This window comes from Rhagoletis zephyria, unplaced genomic scaffold (genome assembly GCF_001687245.7).
Source record: "Rhagoletis zephyria isolate East Lansing unplaced genomic scaffold, Rhagoletis_zephyria_1.1 Rzeph_scaffold_00573, whole genome shotgun sequence".
NCBI classification, from domain to species: Eukaryota; Metazoa; Arthropoda; class Insecta; order Diptera; family Tephritidae; genus Rhagoletis; species Rhagoletis zephyria.
The window spans coordinates 22,513-44,491 of NW_016157657.1; the positions used below are offsets into that span (position 1 = coordinate 22,513).

The 21,979-nt window shown below is 32.9% G+C and overlaps 1 protein-coding gene across 1 annotated transcript in view; it reads right to left on the reverse strand.

Moving 5' to 3' along the window:
- The window catches only part of LOC108360439 (Ecdysone-induced protein 75B), a 28,562-nt gene extending 9,114 nt beyond the window's left edge, over window positions 1-19,448 (reverse strand). The window contains exons 1-2 of the mRNA XM_017612714.1: window positions 17,958-19,448; window positions 17,504-17,648 (exon numbers count right to left, since the gene is read on the reverse strand). Of these exons, the coding sequence (XP_017468203.1) occupies window positions 17,504-17,648; window positions 17,958-19,448 (1,636 nt within the window). The remainder of the gene's footprint in view (window positions 1-17,503; window positions 17,649-17,957) is intronic.
- Window positions 19,449-21,979: the final 2,531 nt, after the last annotated feature.

Here is a 21,979-nt window from a genome sequence, read left to right on the forward strand (position 1 = left end):
AAATTCATTCAATTAAATATCGAAAGTCAACGTTCAAAAATATTTAACTTTCGTCGTATTTAAACCTATGTAGATTTGTTTGAATAAATATCTAGGTACTATACATACATACATATGTATGTACATATGCATGTTTAAGAAGTGGAATATGCCTGTATCATGAACAAAGTGCAAATGAAAAACTGATTCAACTAACTTCCTGAAATTCATTTTGCTAATTTTAAATATGGTAAATTTTAAGTTTTACTTTCTGTTGTAGTGTTTTTTTTTTAATCACTCTCTCTTACTTGGCTTAAATACTATTAAAGTGAAATGAGAACATAACTACGAGTACTATAGTAGCCAGTCTAACAACCGATTTCACCTCTACTGGTGAGCAAACTTTTACCATAGACACTTTCATTTCGCCAACGAGAAGTAACGAAAGCAAATTAATAAACAAGAGCAACCGATAGTGGAAAACCATAATAAAGAGTGGGAGAAGGGGTCGCGGTCTATCAAATAAAAAAATGCATATAGGATTATTACTTAAGTATGTATAGCGAAAAGGGAAATTGTTACGGGAGGAAATATAAATATAACTTAATGAGATATGAAATATTCGTGAATTTTCTGTAAAATTGATTTATTAATTATTATATTATATTATGTATGTTTTTAGAAAATTAAAAATATATACATACGTATATGTATGTATATTTGAATAACATTCATATAAATATGTGTACATACACACAAATTACCATGATACAAAAATTTGAAGGTAAACCCACTGAAAGGCAGCCTGAACGAATTTTCATCTATTTATTTTTTGTTTTACATTTATTTGGATTTGATTTGCTCTGGAAACTTCAATTTTATAAAGCAGAAAAACTTCAATAAATTGCCTACACTCATTTCCTAGAAGATCGCCATAGCTCAAAAAACTACTTCTTTGAAGCCTTTAGCTAGGCTTTCCATATTGAACAAAAGACAGTTATTAATAAAAAATACAACAAGTTTGATACTACAATGTAACACAGAGGATAAGTCTATCATTAAACGTTACTGCTCATGTTGCTTATTTTGATCAACGAGTGATTGTTGTAAAACAAGAAAATTTTTCTTCTTACAAGACAACATTGGTAGATATCTTTATGAATTTTATGCACAACTTTTTGATAGTCATTGGCTAACTAAAAGGTTAATGTTAACCAAATACTTTTAAAGTACTGTAAAAATTTACTAATGGTTGACTGCAGTTAACCAATGTCCATTCATTAGTTAAGCAATTTTGATAATAGCCGTTTTTCTATTAGTTGACTAAGTAATTGATGTGAAAACGGCTCATAACCGANATTTCAACAAAAGTGAAATATGGAGGAGAAGAAGCCTATTCGAATGTATGTATGTATATATGTACATATGTACATAATTTACACATACACTCATCTTAACAATAAGGTAGAATTGAAGTGAGAGGCAAATAGTTAAGAAGAAGTCAGAAAGCATATTACTTTGCGGCTGCGCATTTAGCTCGTTGCACGCCCCAGATAAAAACGAAGTATAAAAAAAAAAACAGCAACGAAAGCGGCGACTACACCACGAAGAAATCTCACTGACATACATTAATGCAGGCCGGCGAAATTCGGGTCAAATGAAAATGAAAATGAAATGTTTTCTCTAGCAAACATACATATGCATGTATGTACATACATATGCACAAACTTATATTTGTAAAAGGAAAGAGAAAAGAAATCACAAAATAAAAGAAATTTGAATGTAAAGTCAAATGCAAAGCCACGAATATACCTAGAAAAAGGTAAAAACGCTATCAAAAAAGAAAGTAAGAGGAGGATGTAAAGAAATATAGGCACGGAACACAAAGCTAACAACAATTGAGTTGAAAAATCTATTATATCAATTACAAATAACGAATAGATATTTGTAATAAAGAAAGTTGATAAATTTAACAAGAATAGAATAGCGGGATATATTTATTATTTCAGAGTATGTACATATGTACATACATACATACCTATCTAACAGCCAGAAATATATATATTTTTAAACATAGTCTAATGGAAATTTAACATACATATATAATATGTAGCGACACTTACGTGCATTGTGATAGTTAACATTGCCTTTAAGTATACTTTTGAGAATTGGTAATTCCTCGGTCATTGTAATGAAATTTATTTTAAATTATATGCCTTTACATAAACTTTTTATATGCAAGTTGGTAAAGCGTTTTTATTTAGGCAAACTGGAAATGCTTTTGTTGAATTTTTACAGTGAACAAAATTCCGGCATATGGAATTTTTAAATCAGGTACACATTTTCGATATTTCTCTTCATGGGAACGACTCATTGAATAATTAACAGGAACTTTATTTGCTTTAGTTTTAAGATTTATCATAATTTTATTTATTCACCATATATTTTATTTGTTTGCACACTAAATACATATACACATGCTGCTGTTTTTTGGTATAAAGCGGTCTATATGATATATATATTTTTATTTATTTATAAGAAACGTTAATTCAAAGAACATCTTTCTTAGTACACTTGTCAAAAACATATGAATACATGTATTTATCTTTGATCATCGACAACTTTTTTGTTAATATTACTTTTACAAATATTTAATTATTTTGCACACCATATTTTTTGTTTTGTTTTATTTCTTGCACCCGGTTTGTAGTTTACTCGTTCATTAGTCTGTAATCTACCGTTGGACGCTAACGTGACAAAACTCGCCAAGGCCTCGAAAGCGACTAACTGTAAAAATCAGAAGCATGTTATGAATATACTGAAAAGACAGCATGGACAAAAACGAAACGAAATACGAGATGTGCACGATACAGAGAAACAGAGGTAGGAGTAAGGGCAGAACTAAAAGCAACATTGCGCACAATAAATTAATACGCAGAGTGATGAAGCAAAAGACCTCAAAAGAGAAGAATTAACCTCAACGCCACAGTTACAACCTCATGGTTTATCTCCCGGTACCGACTTGCACACTTGCGAATCGTGGTAAATGAAGATGGAAAGCTTCTAAATGCCGCTTGTGTAGATTTAATCACACAACCTACTGATAAACGAGTGTGTATTTACATATGTGTTTTGCCTCTCTTTTATATATATTGTTTTTTGTGCTACGCTCTCATACTAAGAGAAAAGTGTTCTCGTAAATACATATACACAAATATAAGACAAAAAATTTACACATACGTATCGAAACTTTCCAGCGCAAGTATCGCAATGTAGTTCTGTTGTATATTTTACCACATTTAAGAGAGTTTTATAAATGAACTTTTTGGCTTGTGAGAATATTCAGCAAAAGCTCTGTAGCTCTTATAGNGTAAACAACTACATAGAATGAAGTGTCATATCATAACAGGGTCGGTTCAGGGAATTCAACGAACAAACACAAATTTGACGTTCTCATGCTTCCTCCAAGCCGCAATGCATATCGAGCCCTTGCTGCGAAAATAAAGTAAGCGAACTTTTTTTAAAATTTAATGCTCTGCATCAAAAATTAAGTTTAAAAAAATTAAAAAAAAAAATGCCAAGTCCTCCTCCAAATGGTATTTTTATCCAGAGGCCGCAGCGTTTCTCATACATTTACAAAAATTGTATATTTTGTTAATTTTTCATATGAATTGTTTTTCAACAAGAATTTTTAAACCGCTCCTGAATTTTGAAAAGTAAAATTGTAATTTTGAGTACACTCTCTTATCGGATCTCTCTTTCTTTTTTCAATATGTCGGCCCTCTCATTTTGGGGAATGTAAAAAAAATACTACACTCATACTCAAAAATTTTAAAATAATAATAAATTCACATCATTGAAAATAGGCTTATTATTAAATTACTTACCTAAATATATTTGTTATAGTTATAATGTACTACTTAGTTGGAAACATTCTATTCTAATTTTTTTTTATATGTATGTACATATATTTAGTGCATAAAAAAATTAATTGTTTTGATATCACAAATTCATGTGCGTATGTATGTATATGTGCATGTACGTAGTCACGGGTTATGAACCTACCGTCTACGCTTGAGCTTTTTGATACGTGTTGCGCTTTGAAAGTAAAAGTGAAAGCAGCACATTTTTTATCACAAAAAAAATATACATAACACCGTTCCGTATTCAAGTTTATATGCAATACCTACAGCGATATCAGTAACTGTTTTGAAACTATTGTACATCGGTATGTGTATGTACGCAAACGTAATTTCCGATCTACATACATACTTATGTACATATGTATCTATGTATGGTTGTATACCTACAAACATACATAATTAGGATGGTGAAATTGTGTGTGAGATGGCAAAGTTAAGGGGAAATCGAAATACTTATTTAATTTTGAGTTTGTTGGCAAAATAACAGATTTTCTCCCTTAACAAGTCTACTTTATTTATGTCATAAAATAAAAATCTGATTTTTAAATTTTCATATTTATGTACATATATGTATGTTTTCTAGAGACTGTGAAAAAGCAATTTACTTTTACAGGGAAAATGGCAGACCCAATTCCAAATTTTAATTTATTTGTAAGTATGTATGTATGTACACATGTATGTACATATGAGGCAAATATGTAAATGTACTGCATGTATGTATGTTTATATATGTACACTGTGTCAAGTGTTTATAATTTTATGCGAATAAAAATTTCAAGGAGAACCAATCAAATAAATCTATGTATGCATTGGAGCGCACACTCACCTTCTATAAACTTCCCTACAAGACAGCTGAGTATCATATGAGTACTCATATTATCATTACTCCTAATCACAAAAGTGCTTATCAAAGTCCTCATTTTCGTTCAGGCCATGGGAAAAATTTGAGTACTTTCCCCTCAATGTTGTCATCAGAAAGTCCTCAGTACTAATAGTCAAACTACTCATTTATGCCGTACTACAAAAACAAAAGTGTAAATGTGTGAGAATTTTTGCCTAAAGTGCTCAGCAATGTCTTGTAGGGTTACTTCGGCTAAATGTATAAGTACATTTGTATTCATTTAAATGCATACAAATATGCATATGAATTTACCAATTACTTTGTAAATGTGGAACACACACCATGACTAGTTACTAAGTGTGCCTGCCTGCGCGTTTGATTGCAATCAACAGAAGTGAATGACCGTGCATGACCCACATAAATGTCGCTGCACTCCGAAACAAAGCAGCAGCTTTTGAAGGCGACGACGCTAGCAGTTGAGGAGGCATATGGCATTTAGGTACATTCGTTAAATTGTATGTGCATATGTACATACATACATGCATATATATGGATGTTTATGTCCATATTTGTGCTCTTACGTGGGTATATGTGAATTTATAGACGTGTATACAGGTATGTCTGTATGTGCATATACATACTTACAGTCAAAACTCGATAATACGAGCTACTGATCGCGATTCTGATTTTCAAAATGTTTGAGTTTTATATGCGTATAAGACTTAATTTTTAATTTATTTGCACAATTTTTAAGTGTACCCTCAAATAATTCTCTAACAGATAAATAACATACCATATTGCTCAGAAAATTATACTAATTGAAATGGCGAAATATCCTATCTCCCAATTTGACTGAAAATAAAATAATTTTAGTTAAACGTTTTGGCGATTTGCGCATCGGTGTTAATATCACTGGTGATTCTCGTTCGTCCAATCGAGATGTAGAAAATGCTGTTTTGTAGAGCAAGAAATTCTCTACATAATTGCAGTGGATGGTACTACGCGCTCCGACTTTCCACTTTGGCGCAATCAATTGTTATTGTTTTATTTAAGTCTGATCCATCGCGTGGATACATGCATGGCGTATGCGTAACATTATTTACTACTCATATTTCGCATGAAAATAAATGAATCATTTAATTTAACAATCGATTTCCAGAAAGCGATTAGTCACCGCCTAGTACTAGTACCCACCGCAATTATTTTTAGCTACTTTCCTTCTTACAGAACTATATTTCGGCCATCGCCATTATTTCGACCTCAAATACATCAGGTAGTCTCTATCGCTATATATGTATGTATATTATTATGTCATGAATACTGTAAATTGTGCCATGTATCATTTGATATCGTTTGGCGAGCTTCGCTTCAGATTCGCCTTTTTTAGTATTTTCAATGGTAAGTTAGTATATTATCTCTCAATAAATATAAATTGAAAATAGGTGAATAGCATGTGAGGCGCATTAAAGAGTCGCAAATGTTTCGGAACATATAACAGGCAATGCTATGAAAATAGCCATTTAAATTAAAGTCGTATTATCGAGTTCCGACTGCATATAGGTACTACATACATACATATACATATATTTGTGTTCATAGCATGGGCCCAAATAGTTAAATACATTTGTAGCATATACATACATACGCACATATATGTAAATATATGAGTTCAGAACGCTTTAGGTGCAATGGCAATAACAAATGTACACTCTATTAATGCATGTTTGCATATGGGAATGTATTGGCATGCAAGTGCACAATCGCTATATAAATGAAAAAGAAAGGTTATTCTAGTTCACAAGCGAGAATTTGCTGTATCGCCCCAAACGGCCATTCTAACATAAAGCGCGAACAAGCCAATACTCAGTAACTGAATGTGCATCTTGTATGTCTGTATGTATAGATATTTATGTACATAGCTATAAGTAGCACTGTGCGAGCGCACTGCCACGAAAGAGCTAATTTGAAATGCAGTCAAACTACGTCAGCAGCAGAGATACTGAGTACATTTCAGCATCGACTTGTACTAAAACTGCGGTTGTATGTAAGTGTTTCGCTGAACTTTGGGTGCAACGAACGGCATTCAGCTCAAATGCCAATGCATACATATAACATACATACCTATGCATGCAAGTATGTATGTATGTATGTATGTATGTAGGTACACTTGTGTGTCCGCACTTCGCCTTTGCACACCAAATGCATTTTTTCTTAAGGTGCATTTGAACCACAATATATACACATATACATACAGACATATTTACAGCGACGTGAACGGAATGAAGAATTTTGGTGGTTAGGTTCAGCGGTTCGAACCGTTTTTGCACCTTTGGATTGATTCGTCAAACAGTTTTTTTTTGGTCTTTTAACCGGGGTTTCGGTTCGGGAATTTGTACATAAAAATATACACATATTAGAAACATTTTCAGACGGTAAACCAGCGTGGTATGTTTTACCATATTTAACAAAACGTAGGTACTTTCATTGTAAATACAGTTTGAAGTTGACAATTCGTGTTCTGGCGGCATTTAGGTACACCTAGTTCGCTCAGTTTTCAAAAAAGAGGTGTCGAAATAAGGTGATTGGCATGTTGATGTGCAATGAGGTATTATTTTCTTTTAAAGGGTTGTCGCCTTTTAAAAAAAAAAATGAAGTAAATTATTTAATAAGCGTACGCAAAAATGCATTATTTAAGAAAAGGCACAAGAATAGAAGAGAGGTTTTTATTTGCTCTTTCGAAAGTTCAAAAGCCCTTATAATGGAAATAAAAAAGACAAACAAATTGTCTTTGGAAGGTTTTTTCCGTGAAGAGCCTACGGATATGCCCTGATTAAAATTCTTAGTATTAATTATATAATATAGTTTATAGGGAAATTTTGGTTTAACTCTCTTTAGTAAATAAATTAGCATTGCAAAAATATCAAATATTGCTTATCCTAAACGCATAGTGGCGCGGCGAACAAAGCAACGAGCATAGCATCGAGCAAAGCGTCAATTACTAACGTGTATGTTCGCTTTGCTCTTCACTATGCGCTCTCCCATTGAAACATATGCGTTTGACGCTTTGCTCGATGCTCTTTGCTTGCCGCTCCACTATGCGCTAAGCCATTTACTCGTTTTCTAAAATATGACTAGGAAAAAATGTTACCCATACGCCATGTATGAACTATTAATGAAAACATGAAAAATTACTCCGCATTTTCACTTTACTATTTACAACTCTATATTAATGAAAACATAAAAAATTACTACGTATTTTCCCTTTACTATTTACAACTTGATGTTTTTGCAAAAGAACAGGCTTTAACACAAATCAAAAGAATTTACAAAATTATTTTTTCTAAATTTTCTTCCCTGTTAAAGTTTGCATTTATTTTCATTCATAAACTTACAATAAAAATATCTTGCGAAAATGACCAAAATAATGATTTTGATGAGGCTATCGCCATAATGTTTAGGACGTATAAATGCTCCGAAAGCATATATCAGCAAATCTTACGAGCTGTTTTTTCTAGTGTCACTCACTTCTTTCGGCACAAAAAAAAAACGCTAAAACATTCTTCGCTAAATCATTCTTATGGCTTTTAAGTTAAGGCGTGCGAGTAAACATGTTAGATGACTGTGTATGGTGCTACATGGCGTATACGTTACATACGCAACTACGAGTATATGAGCATGAGTGGTTATTTTTACTTTTTTTTTTGTAGTGTATATTTTTTAAGTTTTCATTTAAATACAGTTTCGTGATGGAATATTTTTCTTTATACAAAACTGAAGATAATGCATTTTCTAAGATAGGTTAACCGCTATTTCCGACCAAAAACACGTTTTCTTATACACCGGTTCCAAAAAACTCGGCTTGTTTCATTTTATTTGAATTTAAAATTAGAAAACCCGTTTTTTTTTAATTTTCCATCTGAAAAATGCGGTATTGCGAGGCTTATGTAATTTTTTAAGAAAAACCAATTACCCATCGTTTCAGCGTTAAATTTGGAATAGAAACCACATCGTTTTTCTGCAAAAAAAAATGACTGGTTATCAAAAAATCCTTTCACACGAACTTTCGAAAATGGTAGCGTCCTCTAAATTTAAGATTTTTAAGCCCATCTTGGAGTAGGCGCCTTCTTTTTTTTTTATCAAATATACGAAATCTCACGGCTTATCGGAGATCCGAAAACTTTTTTTGAAACAGCCTAATGTACGGACTATGTGTATTGTACTTATAAACATACATTTGTACATATTTTATACTTGTCAAGTGGAATGGTAAATATGCGTATATTTATCTACGTATGTGTGTACATATTTAATATATGTATGTTTGTCTGTAAATGTGCACACGTTAACTTATTCGAGTCTATTATTTACCAACCATGTTTCTTTTGCCATTATTATGCATACATGTATGTGTATTAATGTGCCGAAGCTACATACGAAGCTGGTTTCTCTGAGACTGAGCAGAAAATATCATTCGCAACTTTTTTATAAATTTAACAAGAAAATCGAAAGTGGATTTTGAGTCAAATTGATGTTAAGCTATTGAGTTTATTTGCTACTCACTCAAAGCACGTGAAAAACTCGTCGGCTATTCGTTCGGTTATTCAATCGGCTGGCCTTTTCGTCATTTAACTAACAACTCTCTCGCTTCATGATTCGAGGTTGTTCAGTTGAATTGGTTTTTTTTATATGATGTTTCATTTGCTAAGTTGCGTAGCCGAGGTAAATGAACCTTTTGAAGGTTCGACCTACATATATAGCACAAACAACATAAAAAAAGCATACATATGTACATACCAATACAGATGTTGGAACGGAAAGAAAGTGTGAGGGGAATATATTAGTATGTTACAAACATACATACGTATTTACTTAAATACACATATGTACATTTGTAGTTGAATATGTGTTCACTCGGTTGCTTTTATATCCTTCACACATAGGTATAACGGGTTAATAATTTTTCGTGAACATTTTTGTATTGAAAATACAAATGCACATGAGTATATCCTTAAGAGTAATCAAAACTTACTTAATTATAATAACAAGGTTGGGAATTAAAAATGCATAGTACAAATTGGTCATTACAAAATATCTATCTTTGCATACACATACATATTAGCGTGGGCCAAAAAGATTTTTTTTTCTAAAAACAATCTTGGGCGAGCCTAATATATTGAACAAAAATTGTCATCTTTCACACAGATTGTTTTTAGAGTATAATGAACCATATTTTTGCTATTACCAATCAAAATGTAAAAAAAAAACGGATTTTCGGTCCACGCTAATGCGTATGTACGTATGTACACATTTATTTCCGATATTAAATTTGATATTATATTCGGCCGCTGTGGCTGAATAGCTAGTAGTGCGTACTATCACCCTGCAGGACCTGAGTTCTATATCAAGTCCAAACAACATTGCAAACCTCCGAGTATATTTCTGCTTTGAAAAAGCTTCTCATAAAACCATTTGCCGTTCGGAGGCGGCGTGAAATTTTAGGTCCATATGGACGCACACTACAAATACACTACACTACAAATACTAATCATGAGTCGAGTTGCATGATTCATTCATTTTGAATACATATCGATATGAAGTTTTATTTTAGCTTATTTCATAAATTTAAAAGTTATGTTTAACATATCGGGGTGTTAAATTCATCAGTTTCTTCAATTGAAAGGAGAAAGGTAAACTACATAGAATCGTGTAGTAGAGGGTATAACCTCTAGGTAAGCCCGCATGAGCTCTGTCCTCAGTTGTACATACATATTTCCATAAGTGTGTACATTTGCACATATGTATGTATGCATGTCTAAATATCCCAGCAAAAAATCGGTAATCGCTTTTAGTGGTAACGTGTTCTAGAATGTATTGCCTCATAATGTCTTCTAATTTGTTTGCTTCTTTTGAGCATTGCGGTAATGCATACCAGAATGTTCTACAATATTTTATTAATTTCGATGCTCAGCTTCATTACGGGGAATGCGAAGTAGAATGCTTCACCGTTGTCACCTGAAGAATAGAATGAATACCCAAAAATTCTTTTCTACTGTTAACTTCTGTGGAAATATTCCATCGCATAAAAATCATGTTTTGCTTTGTTTAATTTACAGCGAAGTGAGGAAGTACCATTTTTAGTTGAATTAAATAATAACGACATACATACGTATGTATAAAAACTGATTTATAAAAATGTAAACTAATTTTAATCTTTTAAGACAATCTGTATTTTTTGTTTTCAATTTAATATACATACATAAGTATGAAGTTATCTAGGCATTCTACATTAGTTTCTCTGTAAGGCATTCTTTGTTCGCTTCTCTGGACTAACAGGGCTAACAGCCAATGACATGTTAAAATAATGCATCCTTCGCCAAATTCGCTTCCATTTCAACTTCTGTGGCAATCGTGTTGTTTGCTGGGTATGCATGGGGATATATACATGTACAGATGTATGTACATACATATATGTGTATTTTAACAGCAATGCCTTCTCGCATTTGCTTGGTTATAATTTGCTCGAGTTTCGTGAGTAGTGACTGCAGTGCTGTGTGTGGTTCGATAGCAACAAAAATGGCTGACCTACTTTTAGTGTTACGAACATCAGACGCGGTCAATGAACTCGCTCTAGCAATGACGTCGGTTCATCGCACAACTATAGTCACAACCATGTACATACATAGTCGGACATGAATTCAAATTCAAAAGCGAAACAAGAGATATGAAACTCAGAAAAACTGCTGAATATTACTGTGTAGGCGACTCGACCATGAGGGACTTTCATAAGATTTAAACGCAACGCTGCTGTTCATATCTGCAACTGCTTGCTTGGCTGTTATATGAACAATAGAGAGCTTTCAATACTTTCTCTATTTCAAGTTATATTTTTGAAAACATCATCTTTAGACCTGTGTGTATATACATATGTATGTATGTACATATGTATAAATTTCGATTTCATTTGATAAAGGCAATTGTAGAAACAACGGTAAAAATATTGATGAAAACTGGCATCGTCGGGGTTATGTGCATACATACATATGTATGTACATATATGCATTACATACATACTTGTAACGCAACAAAGAGCGATAAAGGCAGTAGATTAACGTATTTGAGCTAAGAAACTATATATTTATAGATACATATGTACATATATGCATTTAGATATTCTTAAGAGTATAACTACAGGTCTCACGCGTATGGTAAGCTACTAAAAACAACCAAGAACATTTTTAACAGGCTATAGCTAATGTCAAATTTAATTATTATAGAGATAGACAGTTTAAGTTAAAGAAAAAAAACAGACCTTGGATTCAAAGAAATTAATATATATATTCGTTCATAAATGGTCACTTTAAACTTGATATAGTACTTAACTTGTTGTTAAATATCTTTTGAAAAGCAAAAATCGATTTTCAGCGTCAGTAATTTGAGTTGGGATTAAAAAACTTTTCAACTCCTACATATAACAGTTTTTTCTACAATATACTTCGTTTTACAAATGGCTATTATATATATGTATCTTTAAATGAGGAATGACGAAAAATTTTCACTTTCTTTTTGTGTTGGTTACACCCGTTACTAAACAGTTAGCTGCTATCTCTATATCTGCCAAAGTAAACACGAAAAGTGAAAGTGTTTCATGTTGGCTGCAGCCCAAGTATTCAACGCATCCATAAGTAGGTTGCGTATTCGTCTACCAAAGAGTACAAATACTCACACATGTATGTATATGTATGTATATAATTTAAACTTTCGGCAGTTGTAACTTGCCTATGTGCATACATACATATGTACATTCAGGTAAATAGTAAAATTGTGCATATCATGTTTTACTTTAATATGCCTTAAGTGGCTAACTTTGGTGAATGTATGTACGTTCATGAATACTACTTTATTTTACAACGCTTTTATCACCTAACAATGTTGTATGTCCAGACACCTACTATAGCTATAATACCTTTGCTTTGTTTATTTAATACCTGTTCGTAAAATTATATTATTATAACGGACATTGAATAATCTTAATTTTTTTTTTTATATAATTAATGCTATCTTATAATTTTGATAGTAATATTTCGTAGTTCTTTCGCTTACTGTATAACTACATAGCAAATTTGTCGGTAGGTATTTATGACGATATTTAGTTTTCAAAAATTATCAAACTGGTTGTACATATACAATACATAGCACATTCTCGCAAAAAGGGGCACAAAAAAAATATATATATGTCGTTTTTTTGCATAAATCAATTCGTAGGATTTATCTCCAAAGAGCGCAAATATTTTTTGCTTCCCAAATTCATTCTCTAACTAGAAAACTCGGTGTCTCACAAGAGGGATTTAAAAAAAGGAAATTGGTCTTTCTTACAAATTTAGTATTTTCGAATTAAAAACAATAAAATAATTACTCTTTTATCGTGAGAAACTTAGTCAAGTTTGATTTCGGCTACTTGTGTATATTCGGCACAAACTACCTAGACCTACTACACTCGGTAGGGCCCAGGTTAAATCCGTGATCAGAGCAATGTTTTCTCAAGATTTCTCGTATGCGCCCCTTTCTGAAGGAAACAGCACACCTGCGAGTGTATTTCTCTCATGAAAAAGCTTCTCATAAAAAGCATTTGCCGTTCAGAGGCGGCTTAAATTGCAGTTTACTTCAGTTGTGCTACAATATTGACGCAAATAGGAGGGGAAGACCGGCCAAAATTCAAATGTTTTATTCGTTTTTTTTTTTAACAAAAAACAGCAAAATTAGCACATATTTTTTAACAAATTAAAGGTTATTTTCATGATACAAAAAATAAGGTAGTTTCAATAAACAGAGTTTTGATAAAAAAAAGCAGATTTTTGACAATTGCTCAATTGTGAAAACTTCTGGGCGGTGGCTGCTCTTCCGTGGAACTGCTTGAGGTTGTATTGTCTGCCTCGATAATACTCGCTCGGGGTGCGGGTATACCAACTTTCTTGAAATATCTATTGAATAGTAAATGTTAATTATTAAGTTCGAAAATTTATAGCTTTATACCTTTCCATATTTCTGCAGTTTTGCAAATATTCAACAATCCCGCCGACAACAGAAATTTTGCCAAAAGTATGAAAGTGATGAACATAGCATTGCAATCAGTGTTGCCACTCACTCCATTTATTTTGTAGCAAAAAATTTAGCAAATCCTACTGAAATGTAGCCGATTTTGTTTTTTAAGACTGCAGTTATATTTAGAGAATACCCCGCTTGGTATTATTTGTTTATTAAATCAATAATATTGTTTTGTTACATATGAAGAATATCTACATTAGTCAGTCCATTATTTTGAGTATGTAATGTAAAACATATACACAAGGCGTTCAGAAATTTAATGATCAAACTTTGGGAGTGTATTTGGGACTCAAAAATAAGCCAAACATTGGGAATGGGGAAATGTTCACGATTTTGATTTCTTAAGGAGATAATGCATTACTATTATCCCGTAATTGCCGTGCCAAAATCATACATTAACGCAATATCGGGATATTCCTTATGATAAGATTTGTGTCCCTTCAAACACTTCAATCACTGGCTGACATCAGTGGGAGGTTCTTTTTGATGAAATAACATTCATATCATACATCAAAAAGTGCGATAGCGATTCGAAAATTGTCGCTAACTGGTTACAGGGATGAGCAATGTGATAGGGATGAGAAATTTGATAGGGCTGAGCATTTAAAATATTCGTTAAAGGTAAAACACAACAGCAATAGTCGATTATTTATCCCCTCAAACAGAGTTAAAGGCGCATAAGTAGATATTTGTACATGAAACCTGTGTTTATCGCTTTTCGTCATTTTGTGACGATTAATTCAGCCGTATTTGTTCGTACAATATTTTTTATTTGGATTTTCCTAAATTTAGAAAAAAGCTAGAAAAAGCTAAACAATTTTCGGAAAAAAGCTAGTAGCTAAATTGGAGTTTTTCTAGCTAAACAGCTAAATCTAGCTGGAAAATAACCAAAATGGCAAGACTGGTTGTAGATATTCAAAGCAAATGTACAATTCAACGTCCTATACGTAAAACTCAACAAAGGCATTTGCTCACTCATTCGCACTCAGCGAACGACCATATAGTTACAGTGAGAGTTTTTTTTCGATTTATGATTTTTTTTTTACATGCCTCGTGTTGTTATTATCCGAATGGCATAGCATTTTAAATGTTAATTTTCTCAAGCGAATGTATTTGTGTACATATGTATGTATACACTTTTTGTATTTGTTTGACTGTTTGATTTCAGCTTGTCTCGGGTACTTTATCCGTGAGTGAATTAGGTTAAGTGCGGTCATTAAACCATCGGCACAAATTTTGCAGTCATGCGGGCATGATCATGATGTTGTGCTACATTTATATTGTGTTGTTGATAAGAAGCTTGGCAAAACACCCTGTTTTTCCAAAGTAACTTCTGTGAAAATATGGCTATATATATGTACATATAGATATGTCGTCGTTATGTATTAAAGCCTTAAAAGTTGTCAATGTAAATTAACGGTTGAAATGGTTTTAGGAGATTTGTAACTACAGCAAAATATTTTTGAACAGATAGAACATATAAAACTAGCTCTAATCATACACAGAATATCGCCTTTAAATATTATACCGTTTTATATGTAAACATATTTAATTTTTCATGAAGAATTTTGCAACAAATGCGACTTTTTCCTCAATCGGCTTATTATGTTACGTATACGCACCCCACTCCGCTTGCCAGTCGGTGGTATGTAGGCATCTACATAAAGACATATCGTTATCTTAATATAGAAAGGCCCTAACTAATTTTCGTTCGAAATTCAGCATTATAAAAAGATTGGTACGCTAGTAACTAAGGATTTAATCGAATTTAAAAACAACTACTTACTACATCAATAACCCGTGTTTTGAAGAAATTCGCAACTGAAAATTTTTAGTTTCTATATAGTTTTATAACCGCTTTGTAAAGAAAAGAAAATGCGAGTTAGGGTCTTTCTACATATATTAAGGTAACGATAAGTACATACATATGTACATATTTATTATTCGTGATAGTTTTGTTTTTATTGCCATTGCTTTAAAAAATTCGTTCATGGTTGGTCAACGAACTCATGGCTGGTGCACACACATTTAGTTTAAGCGTGTAAATATATGTACAGATATATAATAATGTACACATACGTAACTAAACATTTGTGTGGGTATTAAACTCACGATTTCAGCATTCATTGCTACGGAGTGTCGTTTGTTTCTTTTTTTTGCGTCTATGCTCTCGTTGCTTAGCTCGGGCTATTCGTTCGTGTTTTATATTCCTACTCAGAGACAATGAGCAGGCAAAAGAGTATGAGTGACAAAGTCGTACTACTAGTATTATCGTGTATGTATAATTAACAACATTTGAGAAAGACCTCCAAAGCGTACATACTATGAATGTTAATCCCGGGATCCTGGGATTCCGGCCTTTTTAACTTAGGGTTTACACCGGACAATATTGTCAAGACAATTATGTCAAAATTATCTGTTTGTTGTAATATGAATTCGCCGAGTTTACAACAAACACATCATTTTGACATAATTATCCTGACAATATTGTCCGGTGTAAACCCTAAGTTAGATCCCAAAAATCCCGGAATTCTTGGCAAATAATTAATAAATAAAAATAAATTGTAATTTGCACTGATGGCAATAATAGAAACGCCTTTTCTTGACCAGTATTGGCTATATTTCTTTTTTTATTTAATAAATAATATTTTTTTATAAATCTCTAGCTCATTATACATATAAAACTGTGCGATAGTAAATTTTACACACAAAAGTCAATATATTCATGCAACCATGGGCCAAATATAGTAAAATTGCTTTTTTAGTTTTTCACCCTGAAGTCAGTAATCCAAAAATTATTTAAAAAATTCAGTGAAATGTACTTATAGAAGAAGTATGGGTATCAAATTAAAGAGGAAATTCCGTAGATTCAAGTTTTTGGTGCTGAAGGACTGGTAAGTGTTGAAAATGTCCTTTTAAAATTGTATCCTTGAAATTTCGCAATATTTGTTTTTGAAAAATATATATGTCAAGGACTTATATAAGCTCGATAACATCCTCGAATTTCGTCCTTCTAACTTTATCGGCTTAAAAAATTACCTATTCGTCCTTGTGAATCCAACAAATTTTAATTTTTTTAAATTCTAAAGAAATTTCCTCTTGCATTTGGTACCCATGTTTTTATTCTACATTGCATATAATTTGTTTAATAGTTTTCGGAATTAATCATAAATTTGAAATTACAAAGTCCTTTAAAATAAATCCTAATGTCAGAGAGCAAAAATAAAAACGTCACTTTGAATAAAAAAGTACGTCTCAAACCCATTTATTTATTTTATTTTTTATGGTGGGAGAGCTTCTCAAACAATATAGAAAAAATTTTTTCGATTTAAGTTGTTGAAAGGTAATGAATATCTAAATCCCGGGATTCCGGGATTGTGATAACGACATCCCGAAAATCCCGGGATCGGAAACAGCTAAAAAAATTAACAACCATAGTACATACATACATACATAAATTCATAAATATGTGTATCAAATACAAGTACTTATGAATATGTATGTATAGACATGCTTATTTTTAATACAATATCCATTAGCCAGCATAATTCGGGGAATTAAAGCATCTGATGCATTCATCTGTATCTATATACATACATAAGTATACATATATGCATGTAGTACGTGTGTATTATTAAATATAGAAAATTAAGCTTACCATCACGACTCATTCCAACTGCAATACATTTTTTCAGCCGACAATACTGACAACGATTACGATTTATGCGTAAAATGCTGCATTGCTGATTTTTTGTACATGGACGATATTGAATTTTTTGTTGAATGGATCGTCGGAAAAATCCCTGCAATTATTAAAGTAAGTAGTCAATTAGTCAATTAATAAACAAACGTAGTGCATATCAAATGATACAAGCTTAAAATCTATTCTTAAAGCGGGAACTATGTACATGTAAAATCGTCTTGAATAAATATATCATTTGATTTTATTGACAACATAATATGTACATATATTATTAATATTATTATTAATTAAGTACCACAAATGTATGAAAACGACATAAAAAAGAAAAAATAAATAAATAAAAATAAATAGGGATATTGAAACAATAGTGTAAATATTTGTCATTTTCTAACTAATTTGAACAACGTACATCAGGGTTGGCCGTATCACTGGCTGTCTTTCCCAATGCAGAGTCATGACATGAAATATTTTTCAAGCATGAATGTATTGATTCGTCATTTGGACTGCTGTCGGTTCCAGCCTCAGTGGAAAATTTTATGAAAGTTTCTAAGTTTTCATCGAATCTCTGACAAAGATCATTCATAGTCGATTGTTCACTTTGCGTTTGTTTTTGTGATCTGCAGTGAACCTCGCACAGTTCATCGTCACAGCCCGATTCGTTGTCCTGCAAATTAGAATCACCACATTGACAAGATGAAGGATTTCCACTATCGTCTTCTTCTTGCTTCAACTGCTGCGGAGTACAAGTGCAAAAAGTAGGTATAACACATGTGGATGATTGACTGCTTGAATTGCTTAAGAGGGAAGAATTGCTATCGGAACTGTCTCGTCGATTTTGCTGAAATTGTTGCTGTTGCTGTTGCTGGAGAATTACAGTGATCTCTTTTTGTGTATGTTCAGACAAAATACATTCAGATCTAGCTACTACTTCATCAAATATCAGCTTTGAGGTGGCCCCTTCCGTTTTCACATCATTCGTTCCTAATTTTTCAGACGTTACTGTTTGCGTCTGATGTTCAGCGCTAAATGATTCTGGTTCTTTTCCTTTTTGAAGCTGTTCTCGTTGCTTCCATTCTCTGGCAAAACGAATTTTTTTCCAAGGGCAGTGGTATTGTTCATAGCAGTCACTATTTTTGCCGAAATCTCCCGCTTCATCTTGTGTAATCGTTATTTTATTAAGAGCAGCTGTCTTTGCTATAGTTCCCCTAACTTTTTTTTTGAGGCTATCAATTGTGAAATTATTATTTTTCGTCCTACTTCCATCCTCATTATCATCTATATAATCTTGTGCTCCTATTTCAGAAATGTGATCTGTAGTCTTTTTTAAATTAATTGAAGTATCAGTTTTAACCTCGTGGTTTGGGGTAGTAGGATTTTCGACTAGCAAAGGAAGATTTTTCCCAGTTGACTTCAGTCTTTTACATTGAATTGCAGGCACATCATGCATGGCGTGTTGCTGTTTTTGTTGGTTTTGCTCTTTCAAATATGTGCATTCGAGTTGCCCTCGATTTTGCGTTTGGGCTATTTGACCCTTAACCATCAGATTAGAAGCACCTATCTCCGTCCCTGAGCTTTTGGCTAATAGCTTCTTTGTGATCGGTTCAGATTCTAAAAGCTTGACCAGTGCGGAATGCTGTTGCTTCAACTGTTGACTCTTCGTAGGCGGCAGACATTTATGAGTTCCCAAACATTCTGTGTATTGCTCTTGTATATTTCCACTGGGCTTTTCTAACAAAACTATTTTTGTCAATTGGGGTTCCAGCAGTGGCATTGAATTTGATTTCAATAGCTGAGGCTGCGACGTTTCTTCCATATGTGTCTGGAAAGGCTGACGATGGTGTTGTGGCTGATGCTGATGTTGACGCTCATTGGCGTTTAAATCCTGTGTTGCACAAACCATTTTCACAAAATCTCTCTCTAATATTTAACAAATTTATTCCAAATTGTTGGATACACACTTTTTTCTTTTAAATCCTCACAACATGAATTGAACATGTTTCAACATATTTCGCTATATTTTGCTTATTTAACTGTCTACTTCTTGAAGAATTTCCCGCCAAAAGACGAACACTGGTTTTTGTGTTATTGACTTTCCTGTTTCACTTCAACATGTTTATATATTTTTCCCGCTCATCCCTTATGTATGGATGCTCAAGTTTTCATAGCATGCAATCAAAAGTTGTCTTTAAATTTTTTTTTTTGTATTTTTCTTTTGCCTAATAATTTAGTCTAGTTTTGTACGATGGGTGTTGCACGTTGGGTTGCAAGTTCGATGCTACTTAAATGTATGTAATCACTGAATATTTTTGAACGCTTTTCGACTAAGCTGTTGTCAATCTTAATTTGCAATATTACTTTGTCTTTTTTACATTTTTGTTCACTATAATCTCTTCAATTAAACAAGCTCACAAAGCGTTCGCACATATACTCAACCGTAGCGTTTGACAGGCAAATTGCGAATGATTTTCTCAACTCAACCTCGAATTGTTTATTCGTTGCTGTGCTCGTAACGTACGAATCGTTTTTACGTCTACTCTAGTACATTCTTCGGTGTCTCGGCCAGCCGAGCCAACTAGCTGAGAACAATGACCCCCAGATGAGTACAAGAAACCAGCTATATCTGAGTGAGTTTTGGAATTGAGTCAATTTACTGTGTGCGTGTTTTTTCATACACATAATATTCAGTATTCAAATATCTGTCCCACTTTTTTGGCGATTACAAGGTACCAGAATAAACGTACATATGTATGTACATGCATACTCCCTTGAAGCTTATCTATTCAAGTTTTAATCGATTAAGTACATACATCAGTATACATATGTACATACATGCATACATACATAAATATGTACATATTCAAACACACTAACATACATGTATTTTATGTGGAATGATAAAAACTATGAAAATCGTATTTATTGCGGAAGAACAGTTATTATAAATGGCTCTACTTATTGGTTTGAAACCTAGGTTTTTGTCCCGTATGTGGGTGCACGAATTTTTAGTTTTTATACTCTAAAATTAGAGCTTTTTACAAAATTTTAAATTTGATTCCATCAAAAGTTATGAAAACGTAAATAAAGGTCTGCTGAAAAATCCTCATTGTGCATTTAGCATACGAGGGGCGAGCGACTTTTCGTGCAAAGCTAGATATGTAGCTAAATCTACAATCAACCATTTCAAAAATACCAAGTGACGACGAGATACATACAAACCTAGTATGAGACTCATGGGGATGCAACGCGTTGAGCGAAACAAGAGTGCAATGATGGCGTCGTCATTGTTGCTTATACATATTAGTTCAACGAACTCCATCATTGTCGTGACCCAATTCTCGGTCAGCAACCTCGAAAAGTGGAGCTCGTTTGTTCGCTCACTTCATATGCCCGTTCTATTCAGTTCGTTTACAAAACTATACAATGATATTCATATATGTACATACATATCTATCTACATATGTAGGTATAGATTTGTATGCACATTTATTTGTATATTTTTACGAGAATAAACGAACAGATAGCTTTGCATACACTCCCACTTTGGTTTTGTGCGCGACAACTACAATAATGATGTTGATATTCCGAGTCCCAAACATTGAAGGAGAATCGCTTTTAATCTCTCAGCACGAGTATAATAAATGCTCACACCTACAATTTTTTTTATAAATATTGCATCTCTCTGAATACTTGATTGCTGGCTCTCATACTGAATACTATAAAAATTTTTATCAACGAGCCAGAGTAAAGAATGCAGTCCTACTTGCATAAATTTAAATGTCTGTATATAGATACATACATACACATGCATATGCATATACAGAAATCATTGTTCTTAAGTTCACGCAGCCTGTTATGGAGTGAGAGGTGACGATTATGCTTCTGCACCGCAGGGAGAACGCAGAGTGAAATGTGGAAACATTGGCGAGTTATATGGAACAAATATGTATAAAATCTGGGTTCACCTTAGCTACTGAACGGTCAATGACATAGAAACGCTCAGTAAAGTGCACACTGCACATTCTCATAGCATTAATATTTATGCACACATTAGAGGAACTCAGAAAATTAGCTTTAATTCTTTGCACTATATCGCACGCTTAATAATATAACGAAGTATTTCAAAATTTAAATTTTGTGGGAAAACGCAATCAAAAGTTTTATTAACTCACGCAGATGGAAAGAAAGAAATACACCGTCGCCATATTTGGGAAGCTTAATTACCTGATAGACTGAATAAATTCTACTTATCAAGCATATCAATTGCATAACGATATCTCCAAAAACGTAAATTTTGAGTTACATCTCTATATTATTAAGCCTGCGATATGTACTAGTATTTTAAACTTTCTGGTTCTTTCAAATGAATATCTTTGTTAAGCTCCTTTAAAATTATCCTGGGAACAACCAAATGGGTTAGATTTTTATGGTAAC